The sequence below is a fragment of the Microchirus variegatus genome, assembly GCF_963457635.1.
Source record: "Microchirus variegatus genome assembly, chromosome: 2".
Taxonomy (NCBI): domain Eukaryota; kingdom Metazoa; phylum Chordata; class Actinopteri; order Pleuronectiformes; family Soleidae; genus Microchirus; species Microchirus variegatus.
Window position 1 is genome coordinate 28,052,912 of NC_139803.1, and position 15,780 is coordinate 28,068,691.

The 15,780-nt window shown below is 40.5% G+C and overlaps 1 protein-coding gene across 1 annotated transcript in view; it reads right to left on the bottom strand.

Annotated features, from left to right (window-relative positions):
• Nucleotides 1-15,780, bottom strand: part of LOC310944836 (pyruvate carboxylase, mitochondrial-like) — a 314,316-nt gene that overhangs the window by 209,094 nt on the left and 89,442 nt on the right. The window contains exon 11 of the mRNA XM_083910674.1: nt 11,405-11,567. Within this exon, the coding sequence (XP_083766800.1) occupies nt 11,405-11,567 (163 nt within the window). The remainder of the gene's footprint in view (nt 1-11,404; nt 11,568-15,780) is intronic.

A 15,780-nucleotide genomic window follows, 5' to 3' on the forward strand; every position in this document is an offset into this window, starting at 1 on the left:
GTGTGTGTGGGGGGGGGTGGGGGGGGGGGACAAACAGACAGGAGGAAAATAATGTGGAAATGGGAGTGAAAAGAAAACACGGAAAGAAATATGACGCTGCAGAAACAAATCAAGTGGCAGAGCAGAGGGAGGAACACGGAGAGACAAGGGGGCACGACGGGGAAAGACAAGAAATGACAGGAAGAGAAATGGCGTATAATAAATACAAAGAAATCATGGCACGGAGGGAAAATATGGAATGGATAAGGAGAGAGATAGTGAGAGAGAGAGAGTGACGGCGGAGGAGGAATGATGGAGGGAGGAGAGAGTGGATCGACTACAAGAACAACATTAATATCAGGAAAGTGACACTCGGATGAGGTGTGTCCACATAACGGGGACATTGAGATGTGGAACGACACCTGTGTGCATTCAAACATCACATTTACATGCAACGCCCTGAACACTAATCCCCCCCCACTCCCACCCCCAGAAACACACTAACACACCTCTCTGCCAGTATTCTCACTCCATATATGAAATGATCGTATTGTTTTCTTTACACCACGTGAACAAGGCATCATGTTGTCTTTTCTGAATCTTAAGTGCTCACATGAAAGGAAGCAGCAAACGGTAACTTGCATTCAGTAAAAACAGAGATTATTCAAAACAATAAACAACCGAACAGATCTAATCACAGTAGTTTTTTTTTTGTTTTGTATTTTCAAATTGAAAATCACAATATGTTATTTCTGCTGCCCCAGATTGACGATGATGAGAAGCAGCGTGAAATCATGGGAATTAGTGTCTTTTTATTTGGTTCTCCTGTGAGTTTGCAAGGAAAGAGTGTCAAATACACAGGATAGTTGCAAATTTGTTTTTACCAAAAGAAAAATGCTTTTTAAGATGTCATTGCTGTCATGAGATCATTTTTACAGCACTGACTGTTTCACTGCTTCATTGAGTGCGTTTACATAAAAAACACATGGTAACTGGAATAAACCATTTCAGGTGTATACATGTCTCCAAGAAATCACATTATTGACAGAAACCTAGGTGTGTAAACAGGTTTTTCAAAAACGGTAACGGCAATAAAATGTCTCAAGTACCAACATTTGGCACCGATTAAAGGTCACATAGAGTGGTCCTGTTGCACATATATGTGAGTTATGGAGGTCTACTTACATATATTAAGTTGTTTTTATGGTCAAAATCCTCCTAGTTGATGTAAACGAGCCGACTGAAATCTGTCCTTTTCGAAGCGCTTGTCAGCCGCGCTATTTCAGCCATAAATCTCGCCCGAGAAGACCGAGTGTGTTGTGATTGGCCAGCCAGCGTAGAGCCTTCCCACCTGTGTTGTGATTGGCCAGGTATCTGGAAGTGACGTAATCTATCACGTCAGCTCTCAGAAGCGCAGCTCCCTCTCTGGAGCGGTGGATGCACTGCTACTCATTATCAAAACATTGTTTTAACAGTGTTTAAAAATAGCTTCTTCACGACTCCCCGCCGCAGTCCCTTTATGACTTTAAACCGGAGTCAGATTCAGAGTCAGAAGACACTGTTGCTCGTGAAACACCTCCACAACGGACGTTATTCTTCTTCTGCGGTTCAATGTACGCAACCGGATGTGCCCGGACTACCGCCCGGAGCAGGACGATCGGTTGTTCAGGAGAACCGCTGCTTACGTAACTATTACGGGATTTTCAGTGATCTCGTTGAGCCCCGAGATTACAATAAAACACAACGTTCTCAGCAATGGCTGAACTGTTTGTTTCGAACCGTCAGGCTTCATAAACAAGGTAATGACGCAGATACACACCAAAAAAAACAGCGATAATAGGAACTTCCGGTCTAGTTCCGCTTTAAATAAAAGTGAACATATACTCGGTACCAAGTACAAATATTACCGGTACCCAACCCTATTCATCACTGCTAATGTTAATATCATCCTCATCCATCCCTCATCTAGGACTTTGTCCTTGTCTGAGGGTCACATGAGGAGCTGGAACCAATCCAAGGTGGACGAGATGATGAAGATGATAGTGATTTAACTAATTGTTAAGTAATCGATTTTTTGAAATGTTCCTGATCTCCATCTATCTTCTCGTCTCTTTTCCATTCTTCTTTTCCCCCTCCGTTCTCTCCTACCCTAAGCAGCAGAGGCAGATGTTCCTACACTGAGTCTTCCTGTTAAAAAGGATTTTTTTTCTCTCTCCACTGCTGCCAAGTGCATGCTCACTGTGTTCCTGTTGGGTTTCTCTGTAGTAATTGTAAGGTCCTGACCTTCTCCATGGAAAGTGCCTTGAGATAATGCACGTTCTGAATCAGCGCTATACAAATATAATTGAATTGAGACACCAGTGATCCCAAAAAATCTATTGCACCGATCTCTTGTAATAGCTTTCCACAAATGGAACCAAGTGCAGTTATAGTCTTGTTCTGCAATTTTCAATAAGATTTGGTCTTCAAATGAGCAACGATTGTAGTGTTATGCATGAGCTGGAGGAAAAGCGAGTCACACCACATTGACTGAGCTAAATAAAGAAATGGAAAAAAAAAGACAAAAACACCCAAACAGCACACTGAATTGTCCACTAGGTATGAGACTATAAAGTTCCTGACTCTATGTCAGTAGTCATGAATTCTGTGGGGTTTATAATGATTATTTTTGTGACTAATGAATGAAATTACAAGTGATGTGCTGACACAGAGAGTGCTGAGGAGATGGATAGGTATTAGAGGCACTAAAAAAAGAGGGGGGAAAAATGACATTAATTGGACAATACCAGAAAATACATGAGCAGCAAATCGAGTGGAGGGTGCACTAATGGAGGAAAAGGGAGAAATGTCACTCCATAAAATACTGGGCTTATTCGAGCTCATAATTACAATGGCACCGAGTGGTGATGATGGAATGCAATGATGTATCGCACTCAAAAACTGAAGAAATTTGACCAGAGATTTCACACAAAGGTAGATACAATACATATAGAACTCACACTGTGGAGAGTCAGACACTGCAGGATTCATTCTGCTCATGCTCAGGAATGTCCACACATGATCTCCTCAAGGTCAAAGGTGGCCTCTTGGGAAATTACACCCAGGTGTGACTGTGCATGTCTGTCTGTACCTGTGGTGCTGGTGGGTTTTACAAATGAGGTTAGGGTTGGGTTAAGATTAGGGTTAGGGTTAGAGTAAGGTAAGTCTCCAAGAAATTATTGTAATTCAATGTCCTCTGATGTCATGAAACCAGGACGTTATCTTTGTGAGGACCAAAAAACATAAACAACAGAACATTGTTTAATGTTTAAAAACATATAAACTATGGGGAGTGAGGACATTCTGGAGAAATTGGGACATTTTGTATGGTCCTAAGAACATTAACAGGGATTTTGTGTTTAAAGACATGGTTTTTGATATGACATTTAAAGACTTTTCACTTTTTATTCTTGTCATTATGTATTGTATGTTTTGGGTAACATCTACTGCACATCTGTCCATCCAGGGAGTGGATCCCTCACCTGTGGTTCTCCCTAAGGTTTCTATCCTTTTCCCTGTTACAAGGGTTCTTTCCCTGGTAGTTTTTCCTTACCCTGGTCGAAGGTCTAAGGACAGAGGATGTTGCCAACCCTGTGAAGTCCCGTGAGACACTGTTTGTGAAAACTGTGTTTTGTAAACTGTGGGCTATACAAATAAAGATTGAGTGATTGATTGATTTTAGGGTTAGCATTGGGACAGTTTTAACTTAAGAGTTAGGCATTTATTTGTGATGATTAAGTCTGACTGTCCCAAGTAATAATGCAGGATGTTACTAGAGTCAACAAGGGTTAGGCAGAGGTGGATAGTAACGAAATACATTTACTCAAGTTACTGTATTGAATACTTGTGTGTATTTTGTATTTTTTAAGTACAATTTAAAATCAGGATTTTGTATTTTACTTGAGTACATATTGACTCAAGTATTGTACACAATGAAGACCTACAGGGGGGAAATATATAGCAGAACCAGACGAATGATGATGTGATTAGCAGCAGCACTGGCGCGTGAACATGGAGGGCGCGCGCCAAAAGTGACGTAATATCCTATTAGTACTTTTTCTTGAGTACAATATTTTAGTACTTTATCCACCCGTTAGGCAGCATGTGAGCATGTGTGTGCGTCTCAAGATCTCATTTACAGGTTTCTTTGCATTTGCCACATATTGCACATATTAGTGTGCAATATGTGGCATTTTAATGATGGGGAGTCACGTAAACACAATGTTCCCGTTAACGTGCCCAGAACAAAAAAAAAATGTACTGTTCTACTCGATGAAAACATGACTTAAAATGACAAGGTTCATTCAATGCATCTCTGAGTGCAACACGCTGTGGACACGGCATTATTTAAACAAGCTTCCATACGCTGGATCTTTCATAGATTTTCGTCAAAATCGTTTAATTTCATTTAGAGTCTTGACACTTAATCATCTGGACAAAAATCACACACACATACAACAAAAGTGGCCCTTAAATGAGCATTTAAAGCCAGTGACAAACATTCTGTGTTCAGCATGCAACTAGCCGGTAACAACCATGGCTGTGGAGCCTCCATGCAGAGCGGTACAGCGGAGACAGCAATTATCTCAGTCTGCCGATGCCAATAGGTTGTAAAATGACCTTTCCGAGCCAGTTAATCTGAACTAAAATGATACATCAGTTGGCCACTGGGTTAGACACTGGGGGAAAACTGGATTTTGCTAACAAACCAGTCGGAGCGAATATGACACTCGAGCAATATATCTAAGCCCAACACGTGTCTGTTCCTCTGATGTAGTCGATGGTGAAACACATACAGTACATGTTACCTCATTAGAGGCAACTAAGTATTTCTATAAGAACAATTTACACTGCGTTTCAAACTTGAATCAACTCACGGTAATTCCACCACCTATTGCATAATGCAGTTGACTGACAGCTTCATTAATGGAAATGAAAACGATAATGGCGACAATCACCGTGCTGCCATTAGGAACGAACACGGGGGTGTGGGATGTTTAGGGCGTGCAAAAGAAGGTGTTTACGATGTGTGAGGCAGAGCAAACACACTTCCTCTAATTAGGACCTATTTTCCGAACTCAAAATAGGATTCACACCCATTCACACACACACACACACGCACTCACAGCGGCATTGTAAAACAAATAATTATAATTCACATATTGATTGACACATGCAAATGTGTTTTAATAAAGACACACACAGGAGAGGGATGAATTAAGGAGGGGTGTGGTGGAGGAAACACACAGTCAGACGAGTTGTGAGACAACTGATTCATGAGATGAAAAATATATATTTTTTTAACTGAGATTGCAATTTAAACTGACAAGGAAATTAAAGAGAACGGATGAACGTCCACTGAACGTGACATTGCAAGGAAAGGAAAAAAGACTGAGTAATAAAGAGGTGGTGGAAAAAGACATTGCATCTTGCTTCTTTTTTTTAGGAGATAGTGGTTTGGAGAAAGGAGAGGAAAAACACTGCAGGGTAGAAATCTTTAGAGGTTTCAGGGTGGGAGAGATCAATACACGAATGTGTGGATGGAGGGAAGGGAAATCTGAATATATTAGAGTTGAAGGGAGAGGGAGGGAAAGACGGCCATGATTGATTGAGTTGGTCGAGAAAAATTGTGGAAGAAATATTTGATGACAGATCACAGGGCTGGGTAAAATAATATATCTAGATCAGGAAAATATGGTCTTAGATTTTGGATGTCGTCATATCGTGATAAGGTTGTATTGATAAATCATATTTACTGTAAAATACACTAAATATTATATATTGATTAAAACTATACAACACTAATTTCATTTTAACCCTAATTACTTGTGTAAAAGCAGAATTTGAGAAGATGTGGTCAACACATGTAAAATATCCTTAATTTTACATTAAAAAGCCAAAGAAAAAAAAAGCAGGTATTATCTAAAATGAAAATATTGCCTCTCTCCTTTGAGACAAACATCTCAAAATAACTTTGAGAAGTTCAGAGAAACAACCTGTGTGCAGTTTTATATCTGCATATATCGGTATATAGCCTTAAAATATCCAGATTTTATTTACAAGCTACATCGCCCAACCTTACACAAATACTGATTTGATTCATATTGTGATGTATATCGATTTATCGTGATAAGAAACATCTCATATCACCCAGCGGTTAAATGGAGAGAAAGGGTTTTGCTGCCGTTCCATTTATGCTATCAGATGTAAACAGCAGATAAAGAAACTCACACTCTCTTCCTTCACTCTTTTACTTCTGCCCAAACTCATTAAACCCTTGTTTTCCCCTGCAGTCGAGTGCAAAGCCATGTTTCCCCCCCCCGCCCCCCCACTTTTACTTTATGGTACTGTGATGATTTGCGGCTTCAATAGATCAGCATCATCATCACCAACCGATCCCCCTGTTAATATACAGGCTTCTCCTCCAGTGCTGCTTCACTATCAGCTCCACATCTCACAAAGCTAATCTGATCGCAGAGGTTATACATAAAAAAAAAAGGCTGCTGTGGATGCAACTGAATGTGACGAGTGCCTGCTGGAAAAAAAAATAGATTAAAATACAAAATGTCAAGGTGCTGCATTAATACTCTCCACTCTGCACTCCTCTCCCTGCTTGCTTGATCCCCAAAACCATGCAGTCCATCCCTCCCTGTCATTCTGTCAACAGGGCTGCCGCTGTCCTCCTGCTAGGACATCCATCACTCTCCATCCTTGTTACCGCGTCCCTGCTCCACTCCAGTCCATCCACTCCCTTTCACATCGTAGGCTCATCTTTTCTTTTTTCCCCGTGTGCATCTTTTCCAACCTTCATTTAAATAGATAAATTGTTTGCTGCGTGACATGATGCCTCCCGTGCTGAAGCATTAATACCCTTTTCAAAACAGCTCAATCTGAATTGAAGAACATCTTGATTATCCAGCGTGTAGGTTTCCATTTATTGTAATGGAAAACCAGCTAAACCATGTAGAGGCGTGTTGGGACCGTGTAGTGGAAAAGCGGCATAATTTCAACACAATGGCCCTTTAAAACCTTTCAGTGAGAAGCAGAAAATCAAGCTGATATGGCAAGTTAAGGAGTGATGGAGTATAACAGGGACTAATCATTTAAAGATATCCAGTGCTTATATGACTTTACACCTTGTGTGAATCTTTCTCTACAGACTCCTACAACATTTTGCTCAAGGGGCAGCTGCTGACTTTGCCGAAACACATGGTGCCAATTAAAAACTGCCATTATTTCCTATTACTCAGTATTGCATGAGGCTGAATTAATATGGGTATAAGCATTTTTATTGCAATTTTAATTCTTATACATTTTTCATCCAACTTGAAATCTTTAAATATAGTTTCCAAGTGCGAAAAAAAAGAAAGAAAGAGAAATCAAGCATTACTCTTATGCACTGTCGCTGTAAAAATTACACTTGAGGTTGCTGTAGTGACTCAGTCATTAATCATCTATTGTCTTCTGCTTTATCCTCCACATGAGGATCGTGGGGTTCTGGAGCCAGCAGCTAACAAAGGACAAAAGTTGGGGTCACCTGTCCATCGCAGGACAAACACACAGAGACAAACAACCTTTCACACACACACACTCACAGCTACGGTCAATTTAAAGTGTCTTGTTAACCTCTGCATGTTTTTGGACTGAGGAAGGAAACTGGGGGAAAACCCAAGCACACAGGGGACAACATGCAAATTCCACATGGAGAGGCCCACAGTCAGACTGGCTCTTGAACCACTATCTTTTTTTGCTATAAGGCAACAGTGTTAACCACACCATTCCCATGGGGCCTCTGTGGTGGTTCATTTCACACAAAATAAACTAATTGGAGGACAAATCTTCCTCACCTGCACTCAGCGTTCAGTTAGGTATAGTACAGTTTGAAATAATAAAGCCCTGTGTCAGGCTCGAGTTTCAACTGAGAACTACCTTTACTTGGTAGGTGGGAGACACAGAGCATGACTTTGTGCCGGTGCAACGACAACGAATGACGACATTAAAAGCCAAACTGACAACTTTTTTTTTGTGATGTTGCCCAATGAGCTGACTGTCATGAGTGGGACCAAGGAGTTTGGGTACAGAGAACCGGTACTTTTTGTACTTGGTACCGATTTTCGTCGGTACTACCTGGTCAAACACAGGATTTATTGAATAGCTGAAGAATGTACCGTTTTTGACGACTGCTGCATCAGCTACCGACGCCAGCAGTGCTACTACTAGCTTCTTCCTCTTCTTCTTTCAGCTTCGCCCTTTAGGGGTCGCCACAGCAGATCATCTTCCTCCATCTTGTCCTATCCCTTGAGTCCTCTTCTGTTACACCAACTGTCCTCATGTCCTCCTTCACACTATCCATGAGCCTACTCTGTGGTCTTCTTCTTTTCCTCCTGCCCAGCAGCTCCATCTTCAACATCCCCACGTACTTTTCTGACCTTGTCACAGGCCTTTGTCGATAATTTATTCTTCTGTCGCTCAAACCTTTCAATACTTTTCTGTATTGCTTGGGTTTGGTCAAAGTGTGGAGGGTAAACACTGTTTAATACTGTAGGACAGCAGAAGAAAGGATGAAGGTATATCGACAGGATGGAGGCATATGAGGAGATGAAAGATGCGTTGTTTCAATACAAATGGAAAGTGCGAGAGAGTTGGTGGTAAATGGTTTGATTTTTATAGCACTTTTCAGTTTTTGATGAACACTAAAAGCTTCTTTACGCTACAGTTTTTGCCATTCATCTATTGACTCACACTTTCATACAGCACAGTGCTTTTTTCTATCACTCATACCCATTCACACACTCGCAAATTAAGTGTCTTGCCAAAGGACAACTAGTGGAGCCGGAAATCGAACCCACAACCAGGTTCAAAGATGATTCGCTCTACCACTGCGCTACCGTCGCTCCCAATTGTGCGATGTTGAGGAGAGCGAAAGGGAAAAGAATCGGGAGGAAACAAGTCAGAAAGTCCTTCCTGTGAAAAAAGGTCATGAGCTCTTCTTATTGAGAGAAGCGCTACACAGTTGTAAACCACGATTTTCACAGTGAGACGTAACGTACCCTGAATGCAACAATACCACACAATGGGGGTTGGATGTTATTTAAATGGCTCACAATATACTGTAAGTGAGCATGAAATATATGCTGATGATGTGAATGTGGTTCAGAAATGTTCAATAAATGCTTCACCTGAATATGGTCAAATATCCATGTTAATGTTTTTTAGAAACTTAAATTAAATCTCTACCCCTGGAAGAGACTCAATGGACTCCAATTCAAGTGAATATAAATCTGTGTGCACACTACAGGCATTCATTCTCTCCCCCTCACTCAGAAGGCAGGAGACAGATGATTTGTGTGATTGGAAAGCCACTGGTGCAAGTCAGATTCAATCACATCCAATAAGTCAAGAATCACTGTGTTAGTCACTCGCTCGGCAGCCGCGGCAGTATTTTTTATTTGCAGCCGCCATGACAAGCAGGAAGGGGAGGGGAAGGTGGGCAAAGCTTTTTTTTTTTTCTTTTTAATAAATGGCAGTAACTTTGACATACAGACAATAATATCATAACGGTGATCAGCTTCCCTTCTCCGCTCCAGTGTGCTGCTGAGCGGTAGATTTCTGACAGGATACTGAGGGGAAACTGTGCACGTCGCACCATATTACTTGTTTCACTTTTTAGCTTCTCTGCAGTGTTCAAGAATTCCACATTTATTCCCCCCCTGAGCAGATTCCTCCCACGTGCAGGTAGAGTTCAGGCTGCACACCAAGCAGACACCTAGTCATGGTTATTGGGCCTAAGGCTTTTTTCTTTTTTTTCCCCTTTAAATCACCACGCTTTGCTGAGGTCAAACATGCCATTATCGCTCATATTTATCTTTCACAGCCGGTTTGATTTGTTCTGTGCGTCCTGTTAAATGGATGTTTTATTTTTACAATGATATCTTCTTTCTTTTTTTCGTAATTCCAAACATCAACTTTTATTGATTCAAATTGTCTTTCATTACCGTTTAATTATTCGTAAAGTGCTTTGTTGCACAGTTAAGGCCCATAAAAGACAAAGAATCATTAAAAACACACTCGTTAAAGGAAAGGAGAGAAAGTAAACTGATAGAGGAGTGAATGGGTGTAACAGAAAAGGACCCGACTGTAAAAAGCATCCAGGGAATTTGACCTCATCAACTTAAAGAGGTGTACAGAGAGAAAATGACATGTATGGTGCAGAGACGTACAGCATAATCGCCCATGGACGAATACACAGAACACTAGTCGCACCTTTTTGTCGATAGGGAAAATAACAAGGACACACTCTCCCATACCATACTATTTAAAGCACAAGCTAATGCTTGATAAACTAAACGCAACACACTCTTCTCATAGAGATGTACATCAAAATGCACACGGCAAAATCATGTCACCCCACCCACTGACTTCATACGCTTATGTACGTTTATGATTGCACCACTGGAAAAACGACTGTGCGTGAGTGCGACAGACCTATAATTCAAGTGCAGGTTGATCTCTGCAGCTGTGTGCACACATAACGTACACACACACACACACACACACGCACTCTCTCTCATGCAGCATTGTTACTGAGCACAGTTACAGACATAATGCCTGATACCAAACTGAGTAGTGCTAGAACTGTATAATGGAAAAGTGAAGAAGGGGAAAACCTGTATTTGTCATGCTGGGATCTGGAGCTCTAAATAAAATGCGCCATAGTTGAGATGCACATTTTTCCCTTGGTTGGTCTAATGCTCCATTCCAGAGCCCATCCAAACCAGTTGGACTTATTATACCTCCAACTAGAAAAAGTGCACTGGAATGCCTGTCAAAGTGGGACGTCCTACTCGCAAAGTCGGGGCTGATCGACCTACCCCGACTTCGCCAAAATGACGTCGGAGAATTATGGCGGCGCCCATGGAGTCACATGAATAGGCTATAAAGTTTACTTTTCTGTGTGTAGAGTTATTTTATTATTATATTTTTATTTTATCACAATTGTTTTTCATGTTATGGCGTGAAATTATGTCTTTGTTGTTATCTGTTAGCATGAAGATATGTAGGGCTACGGTAAAAGTATACTCATGACGTTACATAACGATATGTATCGCTTTTATATATATACGGCTCGCTTGTATATGTAAGTAGACTGAATTGCTGACAGTCAAAATGCCTCTTCAAACATAAATCTAAAGCGCCGCGATCGTCCATGTTTTTTAACATTCGACGTCAATTGCTGGAACGCTTTGAAGTAGGAGGTAGTAAAATTCAGTTAGGATAAGTCCCACATCCAATTTGTTTGGATTGGCTCTGGAACGCAGCATTAATGGTTCATAGGGTACTGGTATGCATCACCAAAAAACTTGACAACTCTTAAAATGAAGCCTACCTCAATCCTGCCGGTGTCTGGCTGGAAGCCTCTGGCTGGGTCTTCTGTGGTCACTCTGCACTGGATGGCACAGCCGTTCACCCTGATCTTGTCTTGTTTGAGGCCCAGATCCGGCAGGCTGCGGCCTTCACACACATGGATCTGGGCGTGCACCAAGTCAACACTGTTAAGAGAATGACAGGAGGGGAGATGAGTGAACTGAAGATAACCTTTTTCAGTTTAAACCAAAGGCAACAATGCCATAATACTGTAATAGCATAATATGGTCAATTTAAATTCTTATACTCTGATTCTGTACCTGTGGACATTATTGTATCCTTACTATATTACTTTTTTACTAACGCATAGTTAAAGCCCACAAAGAAATCTCACTGTAGACAGATATAATTACATGAAGCCAATCGTGTTCATTCGTTCTGTCACCACAGTTCCAACAATCGCACATATTTTGCATCCCTGATTCATTTTGTGAACACATCTCTTAATATGCTTTTGCGTCCACAAACATGTGCAGCCACACACGTTCTCAGAGACACTCACATTATGCAAATTTTATTCAGCAATTATCTATTATTAGGGAGAATTTCAATCTGAGAGGGAGTTATTTTCTTCCATATCCATGAGTTATAACCCTTCATATACATCATTTTGGCTCATCTGCATGCATTTATTCAAATGTAGAGCTCAGAATGAGACTTCCTGGGTTAAGCGTCATGTCCTTGGCCAGTCTATTGCGCAGCTAAAATGTATCCCAACTATTTTGTCTCCCAGTTTTTCTGGACACATTTGAAATGCTGTGGCTGACAGATACAGTAGGTGGTGATAAATAATCTTTAAATGCTTGCGTCTCTGCCCTCTGCCAAACATAAACACACACACAGATAAGTGGGAAGTGTCTCCGCTTTGAAGAGTGAATGAGACACAGAAGGCATACAAAATAAGCAGGCCAGCAATCCGGGATTTTGGATGCCGTTTTGGCGTCGGTCTTTTTTATTGTCTCAATTAGCTGGTGTCGACATTCTGGCCAAACAGACGGACAATTATGCATCAGCCTGGTTTGAAATATGTTGATGGAAAAAAAGCAGATCCACCCTTGATAACTTGGACAGGCGATAACCTCGTGTTTTTTGTTGTTTTTTTTGTGGACATTTTTTTTTTTTTTTAAAGTAGATGTCTCAAAATAATAAAAGGGCAAGACTAAATCACTGGGAGTAATGCCATCTACAGCAATGAGTAAGTGAGTTATTGTCAGTTTACTGTCTTAAAGAATGCCAGGGCAAAAACATTGTTCTGACATTCATTCACTCATTAACCCAACTCAAATAGCATATTCATAAAAGGTAATGCAATATACTGTACTAGCCTTTATGTATCAGCAGTGATGGGAATAACGCCATTAAAATAAATGGTGTTATTTATTTTTTTCAGTAATGGGTAATCTAGCTTATTACTGTTTCGATCATTTCAATGCTGTTACCGTTACTGATGATTGAGACAACTGCGATGATGATTGGTAGGTAGAGGTGGAGTAAACTTTCATAGTAAGCCAAACAGAGGCAGAGTTGGGCAGGTGTTCACGAACAAACACACACACACAAATGACAAAAAGACACAAGCAGTAATGGGAAGTCCAGGGAATTCAGCACTTCTAAAATGTCTGTTGTGTGTTACTTTTCCGCTGTTATACACACAGTAATGAGAATATCTACATCATCATATTAAATTTGATGGGTGTCTTGTGTCACACTGTCCCACAGCAACATTAAAATAGTGTAGATTAGTGTACAATGTTTAAATAAATAGGTTATTCAATAGTTACTTTGCCTGGTAACTACTTACTTTTATAATGCTGTAATTCAGTTACTTTTTGGGAGAAGTAACTAGTCACTATAACTTCACAATTATTGTCCCAACACGAAGTAAAAGTGTATAATTGCTTCGGAAAAACAAAATTGGTTTTCATACCCTTAGAATACACCTTTTATTAGGGAAATAGCCTTGCATTATGGAGGCCACCATCTTGTGCCACCACAGCTGTACAGCAGCCAAAACAGATGTGCATCTCTCGTCTGAATCATAAGCTTATGATGCAAATCAAGAATGTTGCATACAACTATGAAGAGGAAGGAGAAAAGTTAAGGGACCTATGATTTCTGCGACGTGGAAAATGTGAGCAATAAAAATTGGATTAACTGTGAAACTGACAGAATTTTTTTCTGAAATGTCAAACGTTTCACAGAGACAGAGAGGACGTTTATGCGTGTGGGACCAGCGTGGCTTCCCTTTCACGACGTCTAAGCAGCCATCTGAGACAAACACGACGTCAAAAAGAGTTGCGAAATTCAAAACTAATGGACTCGGGTGAGTTTTGCCAGCGCAGACACACACATCGTCGACTGGGCCCATAAAAATATGAGCTACAACCACTTGGATTCAGAAAACAGGAGCCTCTAACAGACACACAATTACAGCTACAAGCATGTCGACAGATTCAAGAAGAGAAGGAGTTTGTGTGCACCGAGTCAGGCATTTCTTCTAGAAAAGCTAAAGCAGCTATGGTCTTTTCTCGTGAAATGCTGCAAAAAAATGTAGCCTCCTCATAACTTCACCAGTATCTAAAGCACGTTTTCTCAATCCTGCTCCTGGTGAGAATGCATGTTTAATAAGTGTCCTTGCACCAACACAACCTGATTCTTAGACTTGTGAGCTGACCGTTTGAATCAATCTTCGAGCACGGAAACATGGAGGGCAGTGGGTCTGCAGGATCGAGATTGAGAAACCCTGATCTGAAGTACATTGTTGCATAAATACGTTTATTTGTATTGCTAAATGTTGGCTTTCATTCTATCACATTTTAGGTCAGACAGCAAGAGTTGTAAACATTTAATCACTTATTCCTGGTCCCATTGCGGAAATTTCCTGAAAATGTCATTCAAATCCATTTGTGACTTTTTGAGTTATCTTGCTAAATAACAGACAAACAGACTCAGGCGAAAAACATAACCTCTTGGCGGAGGTAAAAAAAACAGAACTGAATAAAATTGTATTTCATAAGGCTCTAAAAGGGAGTTGGGGCATGGAGTATGCAAAGGCCACTGAAGCCGTTGAATGGAGGAGTCCAGCCATATGATGCACACTACCGTCTCACCTATTCAAAAGGATGGAAGTACTGTAACGCAACACATTACAGCAACAAATCAGCCAACTGAACATTTTTCAGGTCAAGGCTTAAATGCATTGGCTGTTTTATTACATATGAATCAAGTTCAGCCCAAAGTTTTTTTTTGTGTTTCCCCTCACATAATTCATCTACTTTGAAAACATGAGGCAACACTGATTGAGCGAGGACCCCGGAGGGTTGATGAAATTTATTGTATACTAATTTGATTCTGACAAATTAAAGAGCCTGCAGCAACATCTGTCCCTCAGTGCAGCGAGTTACAGAATGAATGCCTCCTGTATCATTACCGAGTTCCACAACGGGATCCACGTAGCTACACAAGACAGAGGACGAGGGCGATGTGCCTTCAGCCAAGCGAGAGTTGAAAAAGGTAACCGATTGAATAGAAATGCTTGCTCTCAATGAGCGTAATGACAATAACTACTGGAGAATGTAAATGCTTGTAGAAATTGCCACGTGAAAGTGATACCTATAGAGGCAGAATTACAATGATATTAAATACTTAGATGCCGGCTATAATGTGATAAAAGTTTCAAATGTAATAAAAGTGAGGTGTCAATGTCAGACGAGTTAACATATCCATTGTTTCACATAGATAAACGTGAGAGAAAGAAGTTAATCTGTATAGTTTGCTGCCTCTGAGGCACCAAAACATTAATTTCCTATGTTAGCGAAACCAATCAACCATTATAAATACTTATTAAAACTTCTCAAAAAAACTAATCTATGTTCTTGGAGCCTGTCTGACAAAGAACAACTTCCTCTTCTGTTGCAACTCAATTCAATTCAATTCAGTTTTATTTGTATAGTGCCGGATCTCAACATATATTATCTCAAGGCTCTGTACATAGACAATATTATAGAGACAGGAAAAGCCAACAATTCACACAATGAGCAAACATTAGGCAAAAAAAACAACTTTTAACAGGAAGAAATCTCTGACAGAACCAGACTCAAATATGTTCAGCCATCTGCCTCAATAGGTTGGGGTGAAAGGGAAAAATGGGGGACAGAGGAAAGGTGGGGGAAAGTGGACAATTCCTCTATTTATCCATGACCAAAACCTACATTTTCAATTGTTCCATTTACTTATTCACAAACCTAATCTAATAGTTGTTGACCCCAGTTCCTTCTACTACCAGCATAAGGCACACATATCACATATCAGGTATGTACCCACCAAGCAATGACCCAC